At 44.8% G+C, this 25425-nt stretch overlaps 1 protein-coding gene across 1 annotated transcript in view; it reads right to left on the reverse strand.

Annotated features, from left to right (window-relative positions):
• LOC137423420 (poly(A)-specific ribonuclease PARN-like) overlaps positions 1-25425 on the reverse strand; it is a gene marked incomplete in the record, with an annotated part of 200382 nt that overhangs the window by 93651 nt on the left and 81306 nt on the right. The window contains 4 exon segments of the mRNA XM_078774234.1: positions 196-252; positions 10527-10607; positions 10895-10937; positions 11091-11129. Of these exon segments, the coding sequence (XP_078630360.1) occupies positions 196-252; positions 10527-10607; positions 10895-10937; positions 11091-11129 (220 nt within the window).

Below are 25425 nucleotides of genomic sequence, written 5' to 3' on the forward strand. Positions count from 1 at the left end.
CCGTCATCAACCCGTGACTTGCCCTTTAAAATGCAGATATGTTGCAGAATCCAGATGTCTTGTTGCAATACTGTTAGAAGCAAGCAGGATTGCAATGAGAAAGTAAAACAAAACAGAATACCACGGAACAGAAAAAGAAGAAGAAGGAACATCATTTAGATCACCCACGTCAAACAACGTATTCCCATCACGTACCGATGCAGAAATTGCTCGTACGATTTTCGAGAATCCGACAGCATCTTCAAGATCATCCTGTCAATAAAGAAGAATAATGCTGCCGATCTAGAGCCAGCTCCATCACCTTGAGGAAGGTGAGTGTGTGTGGGTATGAAGGTGCATTGAACAAATTCATCCATTTAACTCTGAATTGCTATCCATCACATTTTCAGACTAATCAATCAAATTGTGGCATATGCAAACCTACTATTAGAATTATATCATAATTGCATTAGCGTGTAAAAATAAACTACAAAAGGAAACATAAATTGCAATAGCACATCTGCACGGCAATACTAAATACCACAAATAAGCCGAAGATAGAAAATTGATTGACAACATAGTATAAATGTTCCAATTTGAATTAAGAGTGGAACAGCAGGGACAATGGGTCAACAGGTACACAATACATAGTGGGGCAAAGGTGAAGCTGGAACAAAATAAGTTATGGATGCACCACAATACGAGATAAATTACAGGTTAGAAGGGGGAGGGGTCTCAGCAGATTCAGCAAAGCTCAGAGGTAAAAATGACCATTAGGGAAAGAAAGAGAAAAGAGAAAAGATAAAAAGAGAAACACCAACAGCAGAGCCGAAAGCCAAGACAGAGGGAGGAGGACAAACTGAGTGTGGGGAGCAATGGGGGTCAGGAGAGGATGGGACAAGATGGATACAGAAGGAAACTCTCAGGAGGGAAAACTGGAAATTTGAAAGGAGGCGGGATTGGGTAGAGGTTGGGGGGAGAAGAATGGGGTTAACAAGAGTAGAAAAGATCATCGTCTTGGATTGGGGACGATCTGGGATGGTGGTGAACAGCTGTCTTGAAGACCAGTGGGGAAGAGAGAGATTGAAGAGGATGTGGAAGTTGGTTCCACAGGAAGGAAAAAAAGAGGAACAAATGAGTGAGGTGAGCAGTGATCCTAGATTTCGGTAGTTTCACCAGAAGGAGGTCGATGTCCCACTTCTACTTATTGCAATAAAGCCTTCTCGAGGTTGCCAATTTGTAATTATTTCTGTCTGCCAGTTGTCCGTTATTCTTGCAGCATGTCTAGCCAAGTTCCATTTCAGTTTTTGGATCTTAACCCTGTACCCTGCCCCAGCAGCCAAGTTGCATTTTCTATCAGTAACTCAATTTATCACTGTCATTGTACCGATCATACAGACACCTCCCAACCCTCAAGAGTACCTCTGGCTGTGACTTCCCCTCTGTGTGTTCTCTGTTCGTCTGTGTGTTGTACTGCCCTCCAAACAGTGACGACTCCATCTTTAACACTCTCAGACAACACGAGTCATCTTTTAACCACTCATCCAACACTCTCGTCCTCATATGTAGCAATTTCAATTGCCACAATGCCAGTTGCCTGGATATTAATACCTCTCTCACCAGCCATTACACTTCAGCAAAGGACTTCTGTGACTCCATGGAACTGACTCAATCTGTGAACTTTCCAAACGGCAAATACTCCCTCTTGGACTTGGTGATGACTAACTTCCTCGCAAATGTCTCCTGCTCTTCCTCTCATCCAATTGGTTCATCTGACCATATGATATGTTTAGGAGAGTCAACATCTCTGGTTATGCTCAGCGAGCTGCCCCAGCACCGGCAAGTCTGGAAGTTCACTCAGACAGAATGGCAAGGACTGTAAAAGCAGCCATCTCTCTCTTCAGGACTGGCCTCCCATATCTGCTGCCCGATATCAATTCAGCCTGGGAATTATTAAACAGAAACCTCCTCTCTCTCATGCACAGATCCATCCCATCTCGTCTTCAGTTATCCTACTCTTCTTGCAGGCTGCACTAGGTCCACCACCATCTCCTTCTGGTGAAACTCCCAAAATCGAGAATCAATGCTCATTTTCACTCATTATATGTTCCTCTTTTTCCAACCTGTGGAGATAACTTCCACATTCTCTTCAATCTCATTCTTCCATCCATGTCTTCAAGACAGTTGTTCACTATCTCAGATCATCCCCCATCCAATATCATGATCTTTTCTACCCCCATTATCTCCCTTCCAAACACAAGCCCACCTCCCTTTCAAACTTCCAGTTTTTTTCCTTCCTGAGTTTGCTTATGTATCCATCTTGTCCACCCCATGTGTTCCCCCACCCACACTCTTATGCCTCATTCCTACCCACACCCATTATTTGTCCAAGTCTCCTTCCATCTAGTCCTTCAATCCTGCTGTTGGCATTTCACCCTTGCTCTAATGTTCCTTTTGGTCAGTAGCGTCCTCATCCATTCAGTGTTCTAGCTCTTCCATGAGCCTTGACTCTGTATAAAACAAATGCAATTGCTGATTTCTTCAATTTTGCAATGTTTTATTTGAATCGCTTCCTTTTTACATCTAGCTTGGTGTTGGCTTAGCGGTTAGGGTGCCGACTTGGGATCCTAGGATCCTGGGTTAAAATCCTGGTCGATCGCTGAATTAACGCCAGGGGGGTTGACTCAGCCTGTCATCCTTCCGAGGTGGGCAAATTGAAGACCAGTTCACTGGTAATTCCCTGTGTGTCGCAAGAGGCGACTAACAGGGTTGGCGGCAGGAAGGGCATCCGGCCATAAAACATTGCTGCAACAAGCGTTACGCCTAGGTCCCCCGTCGGTGAAGTGATGTGAGTTGACAAAGTGGAAGACGCAAGGCGGCGATCTTGTATTTTGCCGTGGTGACCCAATTTTCAATAGCGTTCTTCCTTATGCGTAGATACACCCACACACCAGATTAGAAGTTAGTAGTTCGTTTATTTTTCAAGATATTCCGCTCACAACGTTCAGACATACATGGCGGCGGCCATCTTGGATTTTGACGTGGCGACTCAATTTTCAATAGCGTTCTTCCTTATGCGTAGATACACCCAAACACCTGATTAGACGTTGGTACTTCGCTTATTTTTCAAGATATTCCGCTCACAACGTTCAGACATACATGGCGGCGGCCATCTTGGATTTTGACGTGGCGACCCAATTTTCAATAGCGTTCTTCCTTATGCGTAGATACACCCACACACCAGATTAGAAGTTGGTAATTCGCTTATTTTTCAAGATATTGCGCTCACAAGGTTCAGACATACATGGCGGTGGCCATCTTGGATTTTGACGTGGGTTGCACCCACACACCAAATTAAAATTCGGTCCTTCGCTTACACACGCACGCACGCACGCACACACGGCCGGACGGAGGGGAAAACCATAGTCCCCCTTTCGCTCCGCGGTACGATGGGGGACAAAAAGGGGTCAACGGTGCCCGAAAAAAAGGCCAACCCCCGCTCTGGGGGGAAAAATGGCCTCTAAAGGTGGTTCTTCATCTTCTTCCTTTTTACATTGCAGTTGAACTTTGCCTTTTTCATGTTCATTTTGTCTAATCTTTTGAATCTCTGAATTCAGCTCATTAATCATCATTTTCTGTACATCAACATTGTTTGAAATGAAACCAACGTCATCTGTGACTAATATTGCCATCTGTGGTGGTTTAGCCTTTCACCACCACAGTTTATTCCTCTGTTTTCCCAATTTAGCAGTTGGAGCACTCCTTCTAAGCATACAGAGACCAACTTTGGAGATCGTGTGTCACTATCAAACGTCTCATTCAATCTCAATTTTGCCACAATTTCAGTGCAGTTGTAAGGTAGTAACCTTGAAACTGCACTAAAATAGTGGCAATATTGAGATTGAATGAGATGTTCGATAGTGACACACGACCTCAAAAATTGTTCCATTTTTATCTCCCTTGCTAAATATAATGATGCATCTGGAAATGACATTAAGGTGATTTTGAGCTTGTATGACTACATTTCTTTCCACAAGGCAGTGTCAAAGGTATTTTCACAATCAATGAATGTGAGATACAAAGGAAGCTTTATTATTATTATTTTTTCCAGAAGCTGCTCTATTGCATGAAAGTGATCTATTGTTGAGTATAGACTTCTAAAGCCTGCTTGAGAGGTCCAAAAGAAAATGAAAATCACAAAGTCACAATTCTGAACTGTAAGGGGGATAAATTCAGAACTTCTCAACCCATTTCCACCTTTCTTTTTTTGTATACAGTGCCGAGCTCAGTGGAAGAACTAAAACACAGGAGGCCGCATGGTTAGAGGGCGAGAATTATCTATTTTATCTCCATAATAACAGCATATCTAGCCGTCATCTGCATCATTTTTGTACCAGGTCGCTGCAGTCCTACGCAGTGATACTTTACCAAAATTCAACAAATTTCTCACAAAGTAACGCAATCATGTCCCAACACACAATGCTATAAGCTTTGTGGGCGATGGTTAAAAACCAATAATGTTTTTGGTGATGGGGACAAAAAAAAATCTCCACTTTATGCTGGCTCACTCTGACTCTGGTGTGAAGTGATGGATCCAGGTTAAAATCATGTCACATTCTTCCTCAATAAATCTTCTCTATCTCTAAACACACACACACGGACATCTCTATTGGCTGGGGATACATTCCTGGAAAATGCTGCGAATTGTGAAACCGCGAATAGCAGGGCATTGTTTCAATGGGAAAAGAGGAGATAGGTTCCCGAGTCGTGAAAATCCGCGAATAGAGAGGAACAAACCGAGAATGTCGAGGAAAAATCCACGAATGTCGACGATAATCCAAAGATCGATGAAAGTCCCAGAAATGGTGAGACAAAACCCGTGAATGTCGGCTATAATCCCGAAAATGGCGAGGCAAATCCCATGAATGTCGACGATAATCCACGAAGGCCGATTAAAATCCCGTGAATGTATGCTAGTGGGGCAGATATGTGAAATGATTGTGTGTTTGGTGGTAAAAGCACCAAAATTGGCATATATGATGCCAAGATGGTACTAATTAACTTGAGATATGGTACCAAGCTGGATTTTTTCCGAGAAGCCCATAAAGTGCGAAAATTCAAAATGGCCACCGCCGCAATTGAAAATGTCTATTAATTGCCGTATCTTTGTGAATAGTTAACATATAAACTTAAATAAAGTATCCTTTTGTATGTTTTCAGACATGCTGAATCCAATGGAACCATCATTTGGTTGAAAAAATGCATATATATCATGGGACGAGTACTTTCGCACTCGCATGAATCTTTCTCACTCTCCTACAGGAGGAATGTATATCATCACCTCGTTGGATCATCATCTTCATACTATCCATTGTGACGAACTGCAGGATCATGCAATAATTAAGGGAAAGAAAAAGGAATTATTGTTTCTTGTTGTAATAATTTGTATTTCTTCTCTTCGTAGGTGAGTGAACGGGAATTATGCCGACACGGAAAAAATGCAAACTTGTTCACGGCGAGACACTGAGATCAACTGTAGACACATGTCAACCGATAGACTGGAGTATGTGTGCCTTATGCCAAGAACACTCGGATAAACCACTGCAATGTCCAGCGAAATCAAAACGCACAGACGTTGGTGTTGGATATGATACTCTGGGTGAAAACTTGAGCAAATTTCTTGAAGTGGGCAACCAACCATTACCAATTGACATACGTAGGCTTGATGAAGGGGATGGTATTGGAAGCACACTGGAACGTAATCATGCCCAATGGCACAAATCATGCCGATTGAAGTGCTGTGCCAGTCGCCTCGGCAGAGTTCAGCTAGCTCCACAACCTACTACATGTACATCTGACGATACCCTAGGAGGACCTTACATGTTACAGCAGGCTGAACGTACAGATCCTCTAGAAGATTTCAAGTGTTTCTTCTGTGATGAAGCTGGAACAGAGGCGATACCTCTGCATGAAGCAATGACACCACGACTCACACAGAGGGTTAGGCAATGTGCATTGAAACTGCAGGATCAAAAGTTAATTGCACAAATCAGTTCTCGTGACCTTGTGGCCCAGGAAGCGAAGTACCATGCCAATTGTCTTGTCAAATTGTACAATGCCAGCAACAGGAAGACAGAGCAGGGAGAAAAAGAGAACGTTGACCGAGTGTCTCATGGTATAGCATTGGTGGAACTTATGGGATACATAGAAGAGACGAAATTGAGCGACAAGGCTATTGCACCTGTTTTCAAACTGGTGGATCTTCTACAGTTATACACTGACCGACTGGCAGAACTGGGAGTTGCAATAAGTGGACGTATACACTCCACTGATTTGAAAAATCGAATACTCGCAAACATGCCAGGGCTTCATGCATACAAACAAGGCCGGGATGTCATGCTCAGTTTTGATGATGATCAGTTTCGTATGTCTCGAGAACTACTGCACATCATGTGGAGATGCCCCATCAGTTGATGTCGTCATATTGGATGGTGCTGCACTGCTGCAATCATCAACATGCTGAAGCCCATCGGCATCAAAACATTCCAAGAATATGCCACACAGGTGTTTCTCCCTTACGTCAAAGCGCAGCTGCAAAACGTGAACAGACTCGACATCATTTGGGATGTGTACCTGGAAGACAGTTTGAAATCCACTGCGAGAGAGAACCGTGGAAAAGGTGTTCGGCGGCATGTTGCGCCATGCAACAAGATTCCCGGAAATTGGCATGAGTTCTTGAGATTGGCAGACAACAAGACAGAGCTATTCGACTTCTTGGCACACCAGGTAAGACTCCATCCAGTATTGCATGATTGTTTTTCGCAAACCATATACACGTATCATCGAGTATACACTTCAAAATATGTGGATGATAACGACCGAGTGTAATTCCTACATCACTTTATATGCAATATCCATAATGACATACAGTTTAATCAGGCTTGTTTTATTGGCCATCTTAGGTTGTAGAAAATCTGACGTCAGAGAAGGACGTCTACACCACATGCGGTGAGAATGTGCTCTGCACAAGAGTTCACCAGGACACTACATCCCTAGCACCATGTACCCACGAAGAGGCGGACACGCGAATGCTACTTCATGCAGTCAATGCCGTAAACAGAGGGTATCACAGAATCGTGCTACGAACTGTGGACACCGACGTGCTCGTCCTGGCCGTCTCAACTGTGGCACTGCTTGAACACACATAAATGTGGGTCACTTTTGGCACTGGAAAGCATTTCAGGTACATTCCTACTCACGATATCACCTCACAGCTTGGAAGTAGAAAGGCACGTGCACTTCCTATGTTTCATGCCTTCACAGGCTGTGATACAGTATCATCGTTTGCTGGCAGGGGGAAAAAGACCGCATTTGCCATTTGGAAGTCTTTCGACGAAGTGACGCCGGTATTCTCTACTTTGTCGATGGATCCATCAAAGTTCATTGACGACTGCATGTCTGTTCTGGAGACGTATGTTGTTCTACTGTATGACCGCACATGCACAGAAACTACTGTCGACTCAGCCAGGAAGCACATCTTCACTACCAAAGCTAGGCCCATCAAATCTATACCGCCCACAGGAGCAGCACTGTTACAGCATACAAAACGGGCGATATACCAGGGTGGACATGTATGGGGACAGGCCCTTGTGCGTTCCCCAGTAGTTCCATCTCCAGAGGCATGCGGTTGGCAAAAGAGTGCCATGCAGGGCTGGCAACCGGTGTGGACAACACTACCAGAAGCTGTGGCGTCTTGTTCAGAGTTGCTGCGATGTGGATGTCAGAAAGGTTGTAGGGGACTATGCAAATGTGTCAGGGCTGCTCTTAAGTGTACATCACTCTGCCGTTGCAGTGGCAATTGTGATCACAATGAGGGCAACTAAAAGTTGTTACATTATGACATGTACATCGTCATGAACATTCACACTGGAGAGAGGCTACTCGTATATCACATAATGTTCGCAATGTAGGAACCGATTATGCACTTCTACACACCATGCCCCATACTAGTGTGTCATAATCTAGACGCATAAATGAAGTGCTGAAATATTCCGACTTATGAAAATAGTATAATGATTTTTGCCAAACCCACTGCTCTGTGAATGCATGTCACGCCAATGTACGGTATAATTGTTAGTATGCAATGTGTACTGGTGTCATGGGTGTATAAATGTATAGGGCCTACTGATAGTATGCAATGTATAAAGGTTATTCTACACATTATAATTGGAGATGTATAAAATGTTTCACTTTGTTCAAAATATGATTTTGTTTTGCACAAGTATAGCTAGCTGCTCAGTCTACTTTTCTCATAAGATAACCGGTCGCTTTTGGGAATTGGGACGCTCGTAATCATAACATTTAACAACAACTGAAGGTGGTTCACTATGCATTTGTATTGTTTTAATTGATGGTGCCATTATGCCTGAAATATATTAATAAATAAACTTGATCTATGTTTTATGACAAAATTACTTGGTATTATATGATTTGGGTGGTAGATATCAACAATTCGAATGGCGGCTATTTTGAATTTTAGCATAGAGTTTTTTTTTGTATTTTTTTTGTTTTTTTTGTATACTGAATCGAGGCTCGTGAAAGAGCTGACAACCACGAGGGAAAGACAGCACAGGGGGACCGTGAGGGAAAGACAGTACAGGGGGACCACGAGGGAAAGACAGCACAGGGGGACCGCGAGGGAAAGACAGCACACGGGGACCGCGAGGGAAAGACAGTACAGGGGGACCACGAGGGAAAGACAGCACAGGGGGACCGCGAGGGAAAGACAGCACAGGGGGACCGCGAGGGAAAGACAGCACAGGGGGACCACGAGGGAAAGACAGCACACGGGGACCACGAGGGAAAGACAGCACACGGGGACCACGAGGGAAAGACAGCATAGGGGGACCACGAGGGAAAGACAGCATAGGGGGACCGCGAGGGAAAGACAGCACACGGGGACCACGAGGGAAAGACAGTACAGGGGGACCACGAGGGAAAGACAGCACACGGGGACCGCGAGGGAAAGACAGCACACGGGGACCACGAGGGAAAGACAGCACACGGGGACCGCGAGGGAAAGACAGTACAGGGGGACCACGAGGGAAAGACAGCACACGGGGACCGCGAGGGAAAGACAGCACACGGGGACCACGAGGGAGAAACAGTACAGGGGGACCACGAGGGAAAGACAGCATACGGGGACCACGAGGGAAAGACAGCACATGGGGACCGCGAGGGAAAGACTACAACGTATTACAACATAATAAGACGGTCAACATAGAGTTGACCACTATGTTGATATATATGCATTTTTTCAACCAAATGATGGTTCCATTGGATTCTGCATGTCTGAAAACATACAAAAGGATACCTTATTTAAGTTTATATGTTAACTATTCACAAAGATACAGCAATTAATAGATATTTTCAATTCCGGCGGTGGCCATTTTGAATTTTCGCACTTTACGGGCTCGGAAAAAATCCAGCTTGGTACCATATCTCAAGTTAATTAGTACCATCTTGGCAACATATATGCCAATTTTGGTGCTTTTACCACCAAACCCACAATCCTGGTGGCTTTTTACACATATCCGCCCCACTATGCTGCAGTATTGTTTCAATGGGGAAAAGGGGGATACGTTGTAGTTTTCCGGCGGTTCCCGATTCAGAGGAAAATTTTTAAAGTTAAAAAATTTTCGACCGCAAATGCACACGATTGCAGTTTCTTTTTTTTTTAATGCTTACAAATTTTTTAAAACGACAACACCAGGTACCATTTACAATTAATTGAAGGAATGGACTTAGTTTATTAAAAGTGCTTAACCAGCTAAACCACACCACACTGTGAGAAAAAAAACCCAAAAAAACACAACACCATCATGATCGCAGCTCGTAGTAGATGTTTTTTTTGCATATGTCCAGCTTGTAGAAGATGTTTTTTTTTTGCTGGTGAAAGATGGGTTTTATAAATGGGTCAAGCCAACGGCTCGTGAAATTTTTTTTTTTTCGCCCCCTGAAAAACCGCGAATTCGCGGAACATGGTCGCGAATAGGAAAACAAAACCGCAATTTCACGGAACACAGCCGCAAATACCAAAAAAAAAAAAAACACAAATTCGCGGGACATTTTTCTGTGAATAGAGAAACGGGTCACATTTTATCAACTGCAAATGGTGGAACCGCAAATAGCGGGGGTCCGACTGTGTGTTACACACACACACACACACACACACACACACACACACACACACACACACACATAATCTGAAAAGAGACTGTTACCGTTACCTGGTGTGATATTCTCTGTCACTAGGAACTTAATGATACACTTCCTGTGTATAACTAATTTCTTGTATAACTTGTGCAAGTGAGATAGTAACTGAACAAAATTATCCGTTCACATTACATTTTCTACAATCTTTTAACATTTTCTTTAATACGATGTATTACATAAAGTTTTACATTTTCTACAATATGTAGTCACTGTAAACCTTATACCCTGCCCTAAAATTAACAAAACAGATAAAAACCTCATAATAAACAGACCTGTTCTTTGACAAACTTATCCGCCTCCTTTCTTCTCTTTTCCTCCTCAGATGCTTTCGTCACAACAATGTAACGTTCCTTCTGCGAATCAAAAGGAACATCCAGGCAATGGGAATAACAACACCCATACACTCTCACAGCTAAATAACAGTCACCATTAGTCGTGACTGCACCAAGAAAGGATGAGGCAATAACACTTGGCATGACAAAGGGAGCAGAAACTGCATGCATTTTATCATCCTCTAAAGGGACAATTATTCGCAAGCAGCTGAGCCACAATTTTAAAAAGCCTAAGGCGTCCATTCACATCACCCGTTTATAAGTGACAGATAAATAGATGAGCAAGCATTGCAGCTAATAAGACGCACCTTATTATTTAGCTGTGTTTCAAAATGCAGACCTGTGGGATACCTGTGGAATAACAATAGCTGATCACATGTATAAATCACTGTTTATCAATATAAACCTGCATTATGCACAGTTGAAGCAAAGAGGGACTTGACATTGTGTGTGTGTGCACATGTGTCTGGAAGGAATTGGGGGAGACAGATCGATATTCCTGACCTTGAGTTCATCACCTGGTAAATAAGCTTCCTCTGGTATCTGGAAATGGGAACAAGGTACATCGACAGAGATTCGCGATTGCAATGATGGACTTTCAACTACAAGTGCATGATTATCACTGCAACAAATGTGTTAACTCTACAAGCACGCATGATCCAAAACTTATTTCATAATGGAAGAGTGCATGTATATGTATATACTGGTATGCACTTTTGGCAAACATATCATCTGCTACAACACATTTAATGGCCCAAATTAATTCCACATTATTGTAGGGTAGGCTGGGACAACGTCTTTCACAAACTGACTGGCAGGCCCCATGTTGTGTGAAGCTGTAGCGGTTGTGCATGATGGTGGTCATCAGCAAATATTCCAGACGAATCAAGAACAATGAAGGCCAAGGTGAAGAAGGATTCCATGCAAACTGTGATCGACAATGGGTGAATCAGTCCAAAGTGAATGGAAAAAGCTCTTTAGAAGGGTGGCCAAGGGATTCTCCAAAAGAGAGAGAGAGAGCAAAATGAAATCTGGTTAAAGATATTGCTACGGTTTTGCACGACCCCATTCCCTTGTTCTCCTGGGGTCTTCGCAACCGCAAGACTGAGTCGCCACTTCCGGTCAGACACGGGACAGGGTTTCGGGACAATGTTCACACGTACCTAAATACCCACGCCACCGCAGAAGCGGGGATCAAGTCTCGCACGAACCACGCGTAATTTGAGTACACCCAAGGGGATTCCGTACCACGTGGTCCGTGCTGTTACCTTGGTATTGGAGCCCGATCAGAGCGATATAATTCGTACCATGCTTAGTCAATGATGGAGAGACAAAAGCGATCTAATCAAAGAAATAACAGGTTTAATTGTTATTTACAATGATTGGAAGAAGAAGCAGAGACACAGGGCAGTCTTAAACAGCCTTACTTATCACCCAGACAATGGGCCCATTCACACTCACAGGGGGATGAAGAAGGAATGTTCATGCGCTGAACGCGCCGGCTTTGGTCGTCCAGGAACAGCTCACCCAGCGTGGCCCTCTGGCGGTCACCGCACGTTCCCCGGCAAAGACAGGCAGGCACGCGGGAGAATCCTCGCGGCACGTATCTCGATAAGGGCAGGCAGGAGGATATGCGCACGTCTGTGGTTCGGCACGGCTGTCTTTCACAGCGCGATTAATACAACTGTGCGCTTTCACTCTCGTAACTCAACAGAGGATCTGACTCAAGCTCAACCGAGAACGCAACTTGTAACTCGTCTGCCTCCCTTCTAATAACTTGGCGCTCCGAACCGACTCTCATAATTTGTCACAGCGCGTCTCTCCTCACCTCATAACTGAGGTGGGGGCTTCAGGCACAGGGTTATATTGCCACGCCCTGGCCTGCATCGAATGTTCCAAGCCCCGCCTTTTGCCGCAGTGGTAAGCCACTCCCCTCGAGCCCTGATTGGCGGCTCGTGCTTACCGTCACTCCCACTCCTCCTGTCCCGCCTTCCTTCAGCCTTGATCGACTTGTTCAGGCCGGCCTCATGGTATTTCGCGCCAAAACTCAAAGCATCGAGGCAGCATAAGCATTGGAAGGAGACCTAACTCTCATTATTCTTCTCAACGCAAATCTAAACATAGGAAAGGTCTACGCTTACATTTACTACGAAATAACTGAGCTTAAACGAGGCTACATGTTGTAGTGTAACTAAACTATGAGGGGAAATTAACCTTTATTTGTAAAACACAAAACCGCAACAATATATTATCCACAGCCAAAATAGGGATTCAAAAGCTTCTTCATTTCCGTTAAAAGCAAAGGTGGTAAAATAGGACATGCTCAGAAATTATGGAGGTATACCCCCCAAAAATTCACAAACCCCAACATCAGCAACAGACCAATGCCAACCTCCTGCATGCTGACAGACAGCTACAGAACAGTTTACATCCCTTGTTGGTGTGGAGGGAAATGGGAGGGGAGGGTGGCAATGTGCAGTCACTCGTATACTGTCCGGCTACAACCATATCAAATAAGGGGGGAGCACAAATAGGACACTTTTACTGAGCTATCTTTAAATCAAAGAATAGAATGCCCATCTCCTCGTGGGTTTCATTAAACAGTCCTGCCCTAGACACACCTTAATACAAGGTAGTTATTACAAAGTACACACAAGAGAATCCTAATGCTACACTCCCACTCAGCTGCTGGACCAGTTTTATTGCTTATTAGCAAATCATCAGGGACAGCACAGACAAAAACGCGTACCATCGAGGCTCCCAAGCATGTATCACGTGAAAAACGTTGAGCAGTCAACCTACAAATGAAAAACAAAGGTCCTAAAGTCCAGGTGAGCTACAAATATTGCAAGTAGAGCTACATTCAAAGTGCACTGCCCCCGTGCCAAAATAAATAACATCCTCCAATGTGCGGCATTGCCGGGGTGCGCCTGGCAATGCCACCGTACAGCAAACAGAGATGGTATTGGGAGGGAGAGGTGTACAATAATTGATTGATTAATTGCGTAATTAAAATAAATATATAATAATCATAAAATAATTAATTTCTTAATCAATTGGCTAATAGCATACCTAAACCACCAGTGTTTCATCAGAAGCTGTAACCATTCTGAAAATTAATTAAATAATTAATTCATCGAGGGAAAATTAAATAATTAATCGATTAATTGATTCATCAATAAATCAAAAATATCCTTTATAGCCACATCACTTGGTCACTGTCATGTCCAAATATCAGCTTCCTCACTCAGAAGGTGCCTGAGATATTGCCCAGATAAGAAAGAAAATAAATAAGCGATTAATAATGGAAAATCAATAAATAATAATTGCAAAATAATTAAATAACTAATCGATTAATGAATAAATCAATGAATCAAAAATACCTTTTATAGCCAAATCACTTGGTCACTATAGTGTCCAAATGTCAACTTCCTAGCTCAAAAGGTGCCTGAGATATTTCCCAGATGAGAAAGAAAATAAATAAGTACTTAATAAACCAATAATAATTAAATAATGAGTCCATTAATAGATTAATCAAAAAAATAAAAAATATAATTTTTGCCAAAGCACGTGCGCACTATTGTGCCCAAATTTCAGCTTCCCAGCTCAAAGGATGGCTGAGATATCGCCCGGCCAAACAAACAAGAAAGCAAACGAGTGAAAACTGAGTATTCCCTTTCAGCGCGGGATCACCGGGACCCCTTTGGCACCCGGCGATGACATCATACAGCTCCTGGAGATGGAATAGGAAAGGAGTGGTGTACAATAAACCACAATCATGTATAATTACTTTTTTGAAACAGTCGCTACTGCTGGTTAACACGAAACAAAGAGAGGAAACCCAGGGTGTGTTCAGTTACCAAGCAGCTTGCCAAGCCAGCCGTTCCTTATCAATGGTTTTGAAAGAATTGCTTGCTTGAAGGCTGAGGCCAATTGGCGAGTGCTCTACAATAAATTTGGTAACTCAATACACCCCTGACATTTTTGAGACTCAAGCCTAGATCTACTATAATCTATATGTCCCAGGCAGGATAATAACATGACCCTTCCTGCTGCTCCCTGGAGTGGGTGTAACATTTCAGGTAAAAGTGGCATTATTGGTAGGGAGTGAATACTTTTGCAGGCTACTGTAAGTACCTGGCATCACACTAACAACTCGGCACTGAAATTCATAAATAACATTATTCAATTTTGTGGAAGGGAACACATCTTTCTGGACTGAGGGGATCAATCTGTGGGTAGTAAAAATCACGAGTTGCAACAGAGTTGTAACACCGTGAAACCACCTAGTTCAATTGTTCTTCAAACTTTTAAGAGATTTTACCTCTCCATGGAAGCTCAAAGTTAACTGGACACTTCTCTGGTCCAAAGAAAGTATTTTTGCACTGTATGAACCCACATATGAGTCACTCAGGGTAGCCATTATCACTCAATGTTTTTGATGTGCTCAATTTCAGCAGCAAAACGACATGGTGAACATATGGCCAACACTATTAACAAGGGTGTTAATAAGGGCAATCTTGTAGCATGTTGAGCTGAAGGAGTCCCAACGTGTGTACTTTAGACTTTCGTAGACTTTCGGTGAAGGTAGACTTTCGGGACATTGTAGTCAATGATCCATCCTCAGTCTTCTCGACTTGCACATCGAGAAAGTGGAGTATTTTTGATGGCTCCATCTGAAATTTGAACTTTAATGCGGGATAGATGGCATTGAAATGTGCGAAGAAGTCAGTGCATGTGGTAGCAATATCGAATATTGCAAACGTATCGTCCACATATCAAAAGTATACCATGGGTCTTATGGTTGACGTTCAATCCATGGAAGAGACGCTTCTCATGAAAGCCGACAACTATGTTGGCGAGTGGCGGACCTATTGGTGATCCCATCGCTACTCTGTCTACTTGTGCATACATGGGCTTCAGGCACAGGGTTATATTGCCACGCCCTGGCCTGCATCGAATGTTCCAAGCCCCGCCTTTTGCCGCAGTGGTAAGCCACTCCCCTCGAGCCCTGATTGGCGGCTCGTGCTTACCGTCACTCCCACTCCTCCTGTCCCGCCTTCCTTCGGCCTTGATCGACTTGTTCAGGCCGGCCTCGTGGTATTTCGCGCCAAAACTCAAAGCATCGAGGCAGCATAAGCATTGGAAGGAGACCTAACTCTCATTATTCTTCTCAACGCTTCAGGCTGTCATTGAGACTGAACTCCACTGCTCGTGTTGTCACGTTCATGAGTTCCACAAAGACTGCTTCAGAAATAGAGGGTGGTTCACGGTTGCCATGAAACAGTGATGCCACACATATATGAATGGTTTCTTTGAAAGGAACATTTGTGAACAGGCTTGATATGTCAAAGGAGCACATGGTCACAGCATTCCGGTTCAACTCTAATTCACATATGGTTTTTAGCAAACGTGAATGAGTCTTCAATTATATACTCAGAAAATTCCTCAGAAACTAAGACCCACATAATATACTTTCGATATGTGGACAATATGTTTGCAGTCTTCAATACTGCTACTATCTCAACCTCCTCATCATCCTTTTCTTGGAAGTAGCAGAAATGGTTAGATTTTCACATCCCATGCATGTGCACAATTCAGTGCAGTGAGTACCTACAGATACACAGCATTTGTTGTCTGTCTCACCATCTTTGTACTTAGACTTATTGCATGCATGTTCCAGGATGCTGTGCTGAGCAAGATCCATATCCATCCAGTCAATATATAGGGTATTGTTGGTCAACTTCCAAACATTTCCGACTGGAGATGGAATGTCATGGTGTGGTTCGAAGCTACGCTTATAGATGGATCCCTTGAAGTTTGCACGTTGGGTGTGCTTCCTTTCGGCACATTGCACACAACACATGGCACACTGCACATCATTGACATGGGTAAACCCATGTTGTGCATACAGTTCACACACAAATGTTTCCAGCACAGTCACCACATCTTCTGTAACCGTGAGGGTTTCTCCAAGTGACTTAAATGCTGCACAGAATGCCCGTTTTCTCACCAGGAATTTAAATACCTCTGCCAGCGAAGTTGGGCGGAGGTTATGTTTTCACCCCTGTCTGTTTGTGAATAAGATATCTCAAAAAGTTGTGGATGCATTCGGACGAAATTTGGTGGAGAGGATGGGTATGTGACAACGCCAAAATGATTACATTTTGGTGAACACCCAGATCCGGATACTATAATTTTTTAAGTGATTCTTTCCCATTGGGAGATGAGGCCAAAAACAATATTGTTACGGATCTCTACGTCGGCCTTCTTCCCCTTAAGAAGGGGAGATTAGTCCCCTTGTTTGTGACTGACCGACGTGAGTCCTGACACTGCACAGCTCCCTCCGGAGAGGCAGGAGCGCAACCCCGTTCACGACCGCGGACAGATGTTAATTGCCGAGCGGTTTAGCAACCGTGGCACGAACTATTAACAAGAACTGACCCGATTCGTAACGTTGGCCAAATCGTGCCACAGGTATTCAATGAGGGAAAAGACAAGGACGAAACGGATGTAAAGGAAAGAAGAACAAAGGTAGGAAATACAAATATAATTTATTACTAGCTATTATTTACACAATAAAAAGAACCAAGGAGAAGGAAAAATAAGAAAATAAATACAGAAGGATGGAAGAACCAGAAGGACACAGTGCAAATACTAACTTATCTAAACAGGCTTAACTTATAGCCCAGGACAAAACAAAAGACAGACTACGGTCAGACTCACACGAATGGATGGATGACAGGAATGGCAGGAAGGAGAGGAAGGTTCAGCTGGAGCAGGAGAATGGTCGGGCCGGGAGTGAGCAGCCGCTGCAGTGTAGCCGCGGCCGAAAACCGCTTTCGACGCTCAAAGCTGCTGTGGCCAAAACTGCTGTTGGTTCAGCTCCGGTTTGTTCAAAGCTGCGGTGGTTCAGAAATCAAAGCTGCTGTGGTTCAGCTCCGGTGGGGTGCAGGTATCGGTATCGGTGCAGGTATCGCTCAGGTGGGGTGCGTCGCGTGCTCTCCAAGGGCTCATCTCGTGTGGGGGCGTCCCGCCGCGGGTTATATAGGCCACACCCTCGAACCTTCGCGAACCTCCCCGATCGTTCCCTCTCCGCCCTCTCAAACCAAACCCCTCATCCTTGGTTGGTTGATCGGGGCTGGCTCACTCCTCCCATCTATGACGAGGTGCGGAGACACGCCTTTCTTCCCTGAACCGACCGCGTGCTCAATGGAGGCAATTGCAGTTGGCAATTGAGGCTTTGAACTTGACAGGGGATTCTACCTTATTTCAACTTGATGCAATGCAGTGTCAACTAGTGGGAACAGAGCCTTCAACTACATAGAATAAGGAGATAACTATTGAAGAGGGTATATGATTGGCTACGTGTATGTATATGGAGTAACTAGGAGGACGACCTGTTACCTTTACACACGGAGGGTGATATTTACAACAATTCTCATGACACTTATAACAATACAAAAAAAACAAAGGATTCTCAAATCCGCAACAATATAAAGCACGATGTCTCATAAAATTTGTGGACGGATTAATAGGAATGTGAAACAGGTTGGGTGTGTGACTAGGACGAATCAATTATATTTTAGTGAAGATCTGAAAACGTTTTTGGATAAAAGAATTATTTTTTTTCTAAAGTGATTCTTCACCATTGAGTGATCGGGCCAAAAAGGACATACTGTATAGCTTGATATTTCAAAGAGTTGTGGATGGATTATGACGAAACGAGGTGGATGAGTTGGTCAGGCAACAAGTGGGTACCTCTCACACCAGACATGGCACATCAACAAAGGAATTCAGTGCCTCATTGGGACTGACAATCTGTCAATTTCCCAAACAAGATCTCAGTCAACGGTACATCATCTCTTCTTGACTTGATTATGACTAACTTCACTGCAAATGTCTGCTGCTCTTCTTCTCCTCCTTTAACAAAGCTCAGAACAAGTGTGTGTCTATCACCATCCATCACCATCAAACCTTTCGTCCTCCTCATCCTTCCCTTTCTTGTAACTCTTCTGTAATCTCTGACACACTATCAACTGCTCTTCCTACATCCCCCTCTCACCCTTCATCTGACCCTACCCCTCCCCTCCCCTGTCCTGCACCCGATGCTCCCCCTCTCTCCTCACTAACGGTATGGACCTCAAACATCCGGGGCCTTCGCTCAAACCTGATTGATCTTTCCATTCAGGTTGCTTCTGAAAATCCAGACTTGATCTGCTTAACAGAAACTTTCCTCCTTCAAGATGTCTCTGATTCCTTAATATCGCTTCCTGGTTACTCCCTCCTCCGGTACGATAGACCTGATCCTCGTCCTGGTGGTGGGGTGGCTATCTTTATCAAAAACTCTCTTCCTCACTCTCCCTGCACTGCCCTCTCTCCACCCCACCCACAGGAGTACCTCTGGCTACGGCTTCCTCTCCGCTCCCACCTTTTGTTCATATGTGTTCTGTACCGTCCTCAAAACAGTGATGACTCCATTTACATTTCTCTGTCGGACAACATGGACCAACTTCTATCAACTCATCCAAACTCTCTCTTCCTCATATGTGGCGACTTCAACTGTCATCATGCCAGCTGGCTGGGTGTGGGTTCATCTCTCACCAGCCATGGCACCTCAGCAAAGGACTTCTGCGACTCATTGGGACTGACACAATCTGTCAATTTCCCGACCCGGATCTCAGTCAATGGAGTATCTTCTCTTCTGGACTTGGTTATGACTAACTTCCCTGCAAATGTCTGCTGCTCTTCTTCTGCTCCAATCGGTTCTTCTGATCATGTGCTTGTTAAAGTGGACATCTCACTGGCCATTCTCAGAGAGCCTCCTCAGCGCCGACGAGTCTGGCATTTCACTCAGGCCGACTGGCGCGGTCTGCAAGCAGCCATCAATCAACTGGACTGGTCTCCCATCTCTAATGCCTTTGACATCAATTCTTCCTGGGAATTCTTCCAAAGCAAACTGCTCTCTCTCATGCACAGATTTATCCCATCTCGTCTTCAGTTGTCTTACCCTTCCTCCCGTCCATGGTACACTGAATCTTGTGGTGAGGCAGTTGCCCTGAAACAACTTGTCTTTGCGTCTTGGAAGGCAAATCCAACTGAAGGCAATCTCAGTTCCTTCCACCAAGCTCGAAACAAGTGTGTTTCTACCCTCAGGAGTGCCAGGAAGCACTATCTCTCCACACTCAAGATTGAACTCTCAAACCTGTCTCCTTCCTCCAAATCCTGGTGGCGTCTGGTCAAATCCGTTTCTGGTGTTTGTTCCCCCTCCATCCCCTCCCTTACCTCAAATGGCTACACAGTTGACACCGCACGTGACAAAGCCGAATGCCTCAACTCTGTGTTTGCCTCAAAATCTTGTGTCCCAAACCCATCTCTCTCTGTTCCCACCTTTCCCAGTCGAACCCAACTGCTCCTGGACTCTGTGTCCTTCTCTCCTGACAAGGTGGAGAAGTTTTTATCAAACCTCGACTCTGATTCTGCAACTGGACCAGATGGCATCAGCCCTCGGGTCCTAAAATCCTGCTCTGCCGCTCTATCTCACCCTCTCTCTGTTCTTTTCACCCTCTCTTTTGCTCAAGGTCATCTGCCATCAGCTTGGAAATCAGCCAACATTACCGCTTTACACAAAAAGGTGCAAAAACAGATCCTTGCAACGACAGACCAAACAGCCTGCTCCAAATCATCAGCAAAGTCATGGAATCCATCATCACTTCTGATATTAAATCCATCCTCTTCTCCAATGACTTGATCTCTGATCATCAATTTGGATTCAGACCAAATCACTCCACTCCACTCTGGACATGCTGCTTCTTCTGTCTCAACAATGGATGGAAGATCTCAATGCCAGACAGGAATAGAGCTGTCTCCCTTGACATATCACGTGCCTTCAATACGGTCTGGCACCCCGCTCTGCTCAACAAACTCTCCTCTTATGGTACCCATGGAAATCTCCACACTTGGCTTGCGGACCTCCTCTCCTGTCATAGTCAACGTGCAGCTCTAAATGGAATTCTCTCATCTCCCCTTTCTGTCCATGCTGGAGTTCCTCAAGGCAGTGTTCTGGGCCATATCAATAATCTCTCCAACTCTCAATATCTCAACCCTCAGATCGGCAGACAGCAGCCTCTTCACTCTGCAGACCTGGATAAAAACACAAACTGGTCAAACAAGTGGAACATGTCTTTTAATCCTGATATATCTCACACTCTCACTATGTCTCTCTGAAAAGACCTTCTGGAAAATCCTCCCATCTACTTTCTCACCAATACTCTCAAAGACGTTCTGTCACTCAAGCTTTTGGGTCTCATGATCTGCCATGATCTTTCCTGGGAAAACCACATTTCCAAGCTGGCCTCCAAAGCCAGTCGCTGACTGTGCAGTGTGCATCCTCCATCGTGCGAAGTCCTTCTTCGGCAGTTCTGAGCTCCTCACCAAATACAAAGCTTTCATCTGCAGCTTTATGGAGTACTACTCTCCCCTCTGTGCTGGTGCTCCTGCCTCACACCTAGCTCAGCTTCATGCTGTAGAATCCAAAGCTTTTAGTATCATTGGTATTTCCCACGATGAAGCTGATTCGAAGGGCCTTTCACTCTCTCACCGCTGGCAGTTTGGCAGTCTTTCTGTCTTATACCGACTCCTCTCCGGCATTGCACCCCCAGCTCTGTCTGTGCTCTGTTCCCCGAATAGTCCTGCAGGATGCACAATATCTGTCACCACCCTCTTCTGGTGAAACTGCCAAAATCAAGACTCTCTGATGACCTTCAGTCTTTCATTCACTCAAACTAGCAGGGACCCGTGAAACACCTTCCCTTTGTTTGGGCGGTGTATTTGGTTAGTGTATTTAGGCAGAACTGAGCACTTGGGAACGGAGCACCATCGTCCCTCTATACAAGGGAAATGGTGACCCTCTGGACTGTGGCTCGTATAGAGCGATAAAGTTATTAGAGCATGGAATGAAGGTATTGGAAAGGGTGTTGGACAGGAGGATAAGGAAGAAAGTGAAGATCGACGAAATGCAGTTTGGATTTATGCCAGGAAGAGGAACGACAGATGCGCTTTTTATTGTAAGGCAGTTGCAGGAGAAGTACATGGAGAAGAGGAAGAAGTTGTTTCTTGGGTTTGTTGATCTGGAGAAAACATTCGTTAGGGTTCCACGCAAAGTATTGACATGAGCATTGAGGAAGATAGGAGTGGAGGAATGGTTGATCAGAGTAGTGATGGCAATGTACGAGAGAGCGCGCACAGCTGTGAGGACAAAGGACGGGAACAGTGGTGAGTTTGAGGTGAAGGTGGGAGTGCATCAGGGGTCGGTATTAAGTCCACTACTATTTGTAGCTGGGATGGAGGTGCTGGCTCGGAACGTAAAGGAGGGTTTACCGTGGGAGTTGTTGGATGCAGATGATCTGGTGTTGATTGTGGAGAGTATTGATGGACTGAAGGAAAAGATGAACAAGTGGAAGGAATGTCTGGAGGCCAAAGGTCTGAAGGTGAATATCAGAAAGACAAAGGTGATGGCAAGTGGTGAAGCATGTGGTGAGGTGGAAAGAATTGGGAAGTGGCCGTATGCTGTGTGCAGGAAGGGTGCTCAAGTGAACTCCATTCAATGTACAATGTGCGCTGAGTGGGTTCATCAAAAATGTAGTGGTCTGAGAGGGTCATTAACCAGTGTGGCAGCTACATTCAAGTGTAAGGTGTGCACAGAGGGAGCTGCAGATGGAGGAAATGTTGAGTTGGATCTTGGAGGCGGCGTGAAGCTGGAAGGTGTGAAAACATTTTGCTACCTAGGAGACATGCTGAATGGAGAAGGTGGATCAGACTCGGCAACGTTTGCTCGAGTGAGATGTGCATGGAAGAAGTTTCAGGAACTGAGTGGCTTGCTGACGAGGAGGGGAGTGTCGTTGAAGCTGAAGTGAAAGGTGTATGCTGCATGTGTGAGAAGAGTTATGATTTATGGGAGCGAGACATGGGTAATGAACGTAGAGCAGCAACGAAGGCTGGAAAGGGTGGAAATGCGAATGGTTCGGCGGATGTGCGGAGTATCGTTGAGAGAGAGGAAGACAAATGATGAATTGCAAAAGATGATGGGAATAGAGCCTGTGATGGATGCTGTGAAGAGAAACAGGTTGAGAAGGTTTGGTCATGTGTTGAGGAAGGATGAAAGTGACTGGTTGAGAAGAATGATGGAGATGAATGTAGAAGGAAGTAGATGACGGGGAAGACCGAGAAAGACTTGGCTGAAGGTGGTGGAAGAAGAAATGCGGGCAAGGGGGTTAACAAGGGGAGATGTAGAAAATTGGGCAAAATGGAGAACATTGTCATGGGGCCCGCAAGGCTAACCCCCGCTCTAGCAGGGAAAATGGCCTTAAAATGCCTGATGTGTTGTGTTGTATAAGCAATTAGTATAGTATTAATACGTCATTGCAGTACGATTATCTTCAACGATAAATGTCCTTTTTGGCCATGGGAGACAACATCGTGGGTTCTGAAATAATACACCGCTTTAATAATGAACTTCATTTGATACAGTATATTATTGGCCGATACAGTATGTACTTCGAAATAATTTTAACAATCGCTTTGTTTGTGTTTCACATTGAATGAAAAACGGAAAGGTAGAGCATGGTGATTGTGATATACTGTATATAAAAAAAAACCACCTTTAGAGGCCATTTTTCCCCGCAAAGCGGGGGTTGGCCTTTTTTGGGAACCGTGGTTGTTGTTGTTTTTCGGTCCCCTTTTTGAAGCAATGTTTTACGGCCGGATGCCCTTCCTGACGCCAACCCTTTTTGCCGCCTTTAACGACAAACAGGGAATTACCAGTGAACTGGTACTCAATTTGCCGACCTCGGAAGGATGACAGGCTGAGTCAACCCCCCTGGCGTTAATTCAGCGATCGACCGGGATTCGAACCCAGGATCCTTGGATCCTAAGCCGGCACCCTAGCCGCTAGCCCAACACCAGGGATTGTGATATACTGTATGATAGATGATATTGTTACGGTTTTTAGAACCTTCACTTTGTAAAATAATAATTCTTGTAAATATCCCCCTTTGTAAAGGTTGCACCCTAGTTAGGCCATGTACAACACGTAGCAAACCACAGGCTTCTTCTTTAGTTATTTCATTAGTATGTGTTTCAGTTAAGGATCTGTTTCCAATAGTTTGACTCTGCGTTGTATTAATCAAATAACCTAGGCCCCTTCAATAATCCCCAATCTCTCCCTCTCTCCAAAGTGCCAGTAGCCGTATTGCAGCGTTCGCTGCCTTTTTGGTTTGTTTGCTGGCCCCAAGGCGCCATTACGCACGCGGTCAGAGTGGGAGAAAAAGGGAGGAGCGGCCAGGAACGTAGGTGTGGCCCCATCAACGCGTCACGAGGGGAGGTACGAATGAACCCTCGTGACCAATCCGGGCCGAGGCGTGTTCACCGGTAGGCGGAGCAAAGCGGACGTGGCTTAATACGCGAAGCTTGCAATAAAAGCGCGAGCGCAAGCCCTTTCACAGCAGAGAGAGGATTCGGGAGATGAGCAGAGAGCAGATGCGGGGGAGATCGGCAGATGCGAGAGAACAGCGCAGAGGCGGCGAACATAAGAACATTACGCAGAGGATCGTTTGGGACGATCGTTGTCAATATGAACTGCCGTGGTTTTGAGAGCGTTCGGCATACTATACGTACGCGCATTCCAGCCCCTCGGGTTTGTAAGGTCCGGTCGCGCGCCAACGACGTCAAGCTGCCAGCCGTTCTTCACCCGCGGACACGGAGCCTGGACCATCCCCTCGCCTGGAACCATCTGCCTGAACCTTCCTCCCCTACCAGCTACCTTTCGTGTGAGTCTGTTTGTATTGTCATGGGCGTGTTATATAAGAGTGTCGAAGGTTGCCCGATGTCCTTTTGTTTCCTCTTCTTGTATATTCCCTTCTTTCGTTTCCTCTTTTAGATAGTAATAAACCATATTTGTTCTTCCTTTACCCTTCTTATTCTTTGGCTTCCTCTCATCCGATCACTTTAGTCTTTTCCCCATTGAGTACCTGTGGCACGATTTGGCCAACCGCTATAATCGGGTTTAGTCCTTTTGTTAACGGCCTGAGTCGTGGCTCGCTTCGCTCGGCGTGTCCATTAGAGCCGCGGCTCGGGCGGGGGTCATTTCCTCACTTACCGGAAGGCGCTGGTAATTAGGTAATAGGAACAATTGGCCTACCACCCTATTCAGCGCTGACCGGAAGCGAAGTCATAGCTCCAGGACCGGAGACGGCCAGCTTAATAGACGAGGGGATTACCCCCCTCGGTAAGGGGAGCGCCGTGCTTCGAGATCCGCAACAATATATTTTAACCTCCAGTAACTTTGCAGTCACTTTGGAGGGATTCGTGTTACGATTAGATTTATTATAATATTAACGTTATGTTATTGTACGCCATGTTATTAACATGTTATGTTATGTTATTGTTAACAATAACATGTTATGTTATTAACGCCAGGGGGGTTGACTCAGCCTGTCATCCTTCCGAGGTCGGCAAATTGAGTACCAGTTCACTGGTAATTCCCTGCTTGTCGTTAAAGGCGGCAAAAAGGGTTGGCGTCAGGAAGGGCATCCGGCCGTAAAACATTGCTTCAAAAAGGGGACCGAAAAACAACAACCACAGTTCCCGAAAAAGGCCAACCCCCGCTTGCGGGGAAAAATGGCCTCTAAAGGTGTTTTTTTTTTTTTTTTTTAAACGTTATGTTATTATTTTTATTACGAAAACGATACTGCTGTATTAGGAAACCAGGTCCAATTCCTTACTTCCACGGTTATCAGTACCGTACACCACTTATCATGGATTCATGAACCATACACCGCTT

The sequence above is a fragment of the Myxine glutinosa genome, chromosome 3 (assembly GCF_964187855.1).
Source record: "Myxine glutinosa chromosome 3, kmMyxGlut1.1, whole genome shotgun sequence".
Lineage (NCBI taxonomy): Eukaryota > Metazoa > Chordata > Myxini > Myxiniformes > Myxinidae > Myxine > Myxine glutinosa.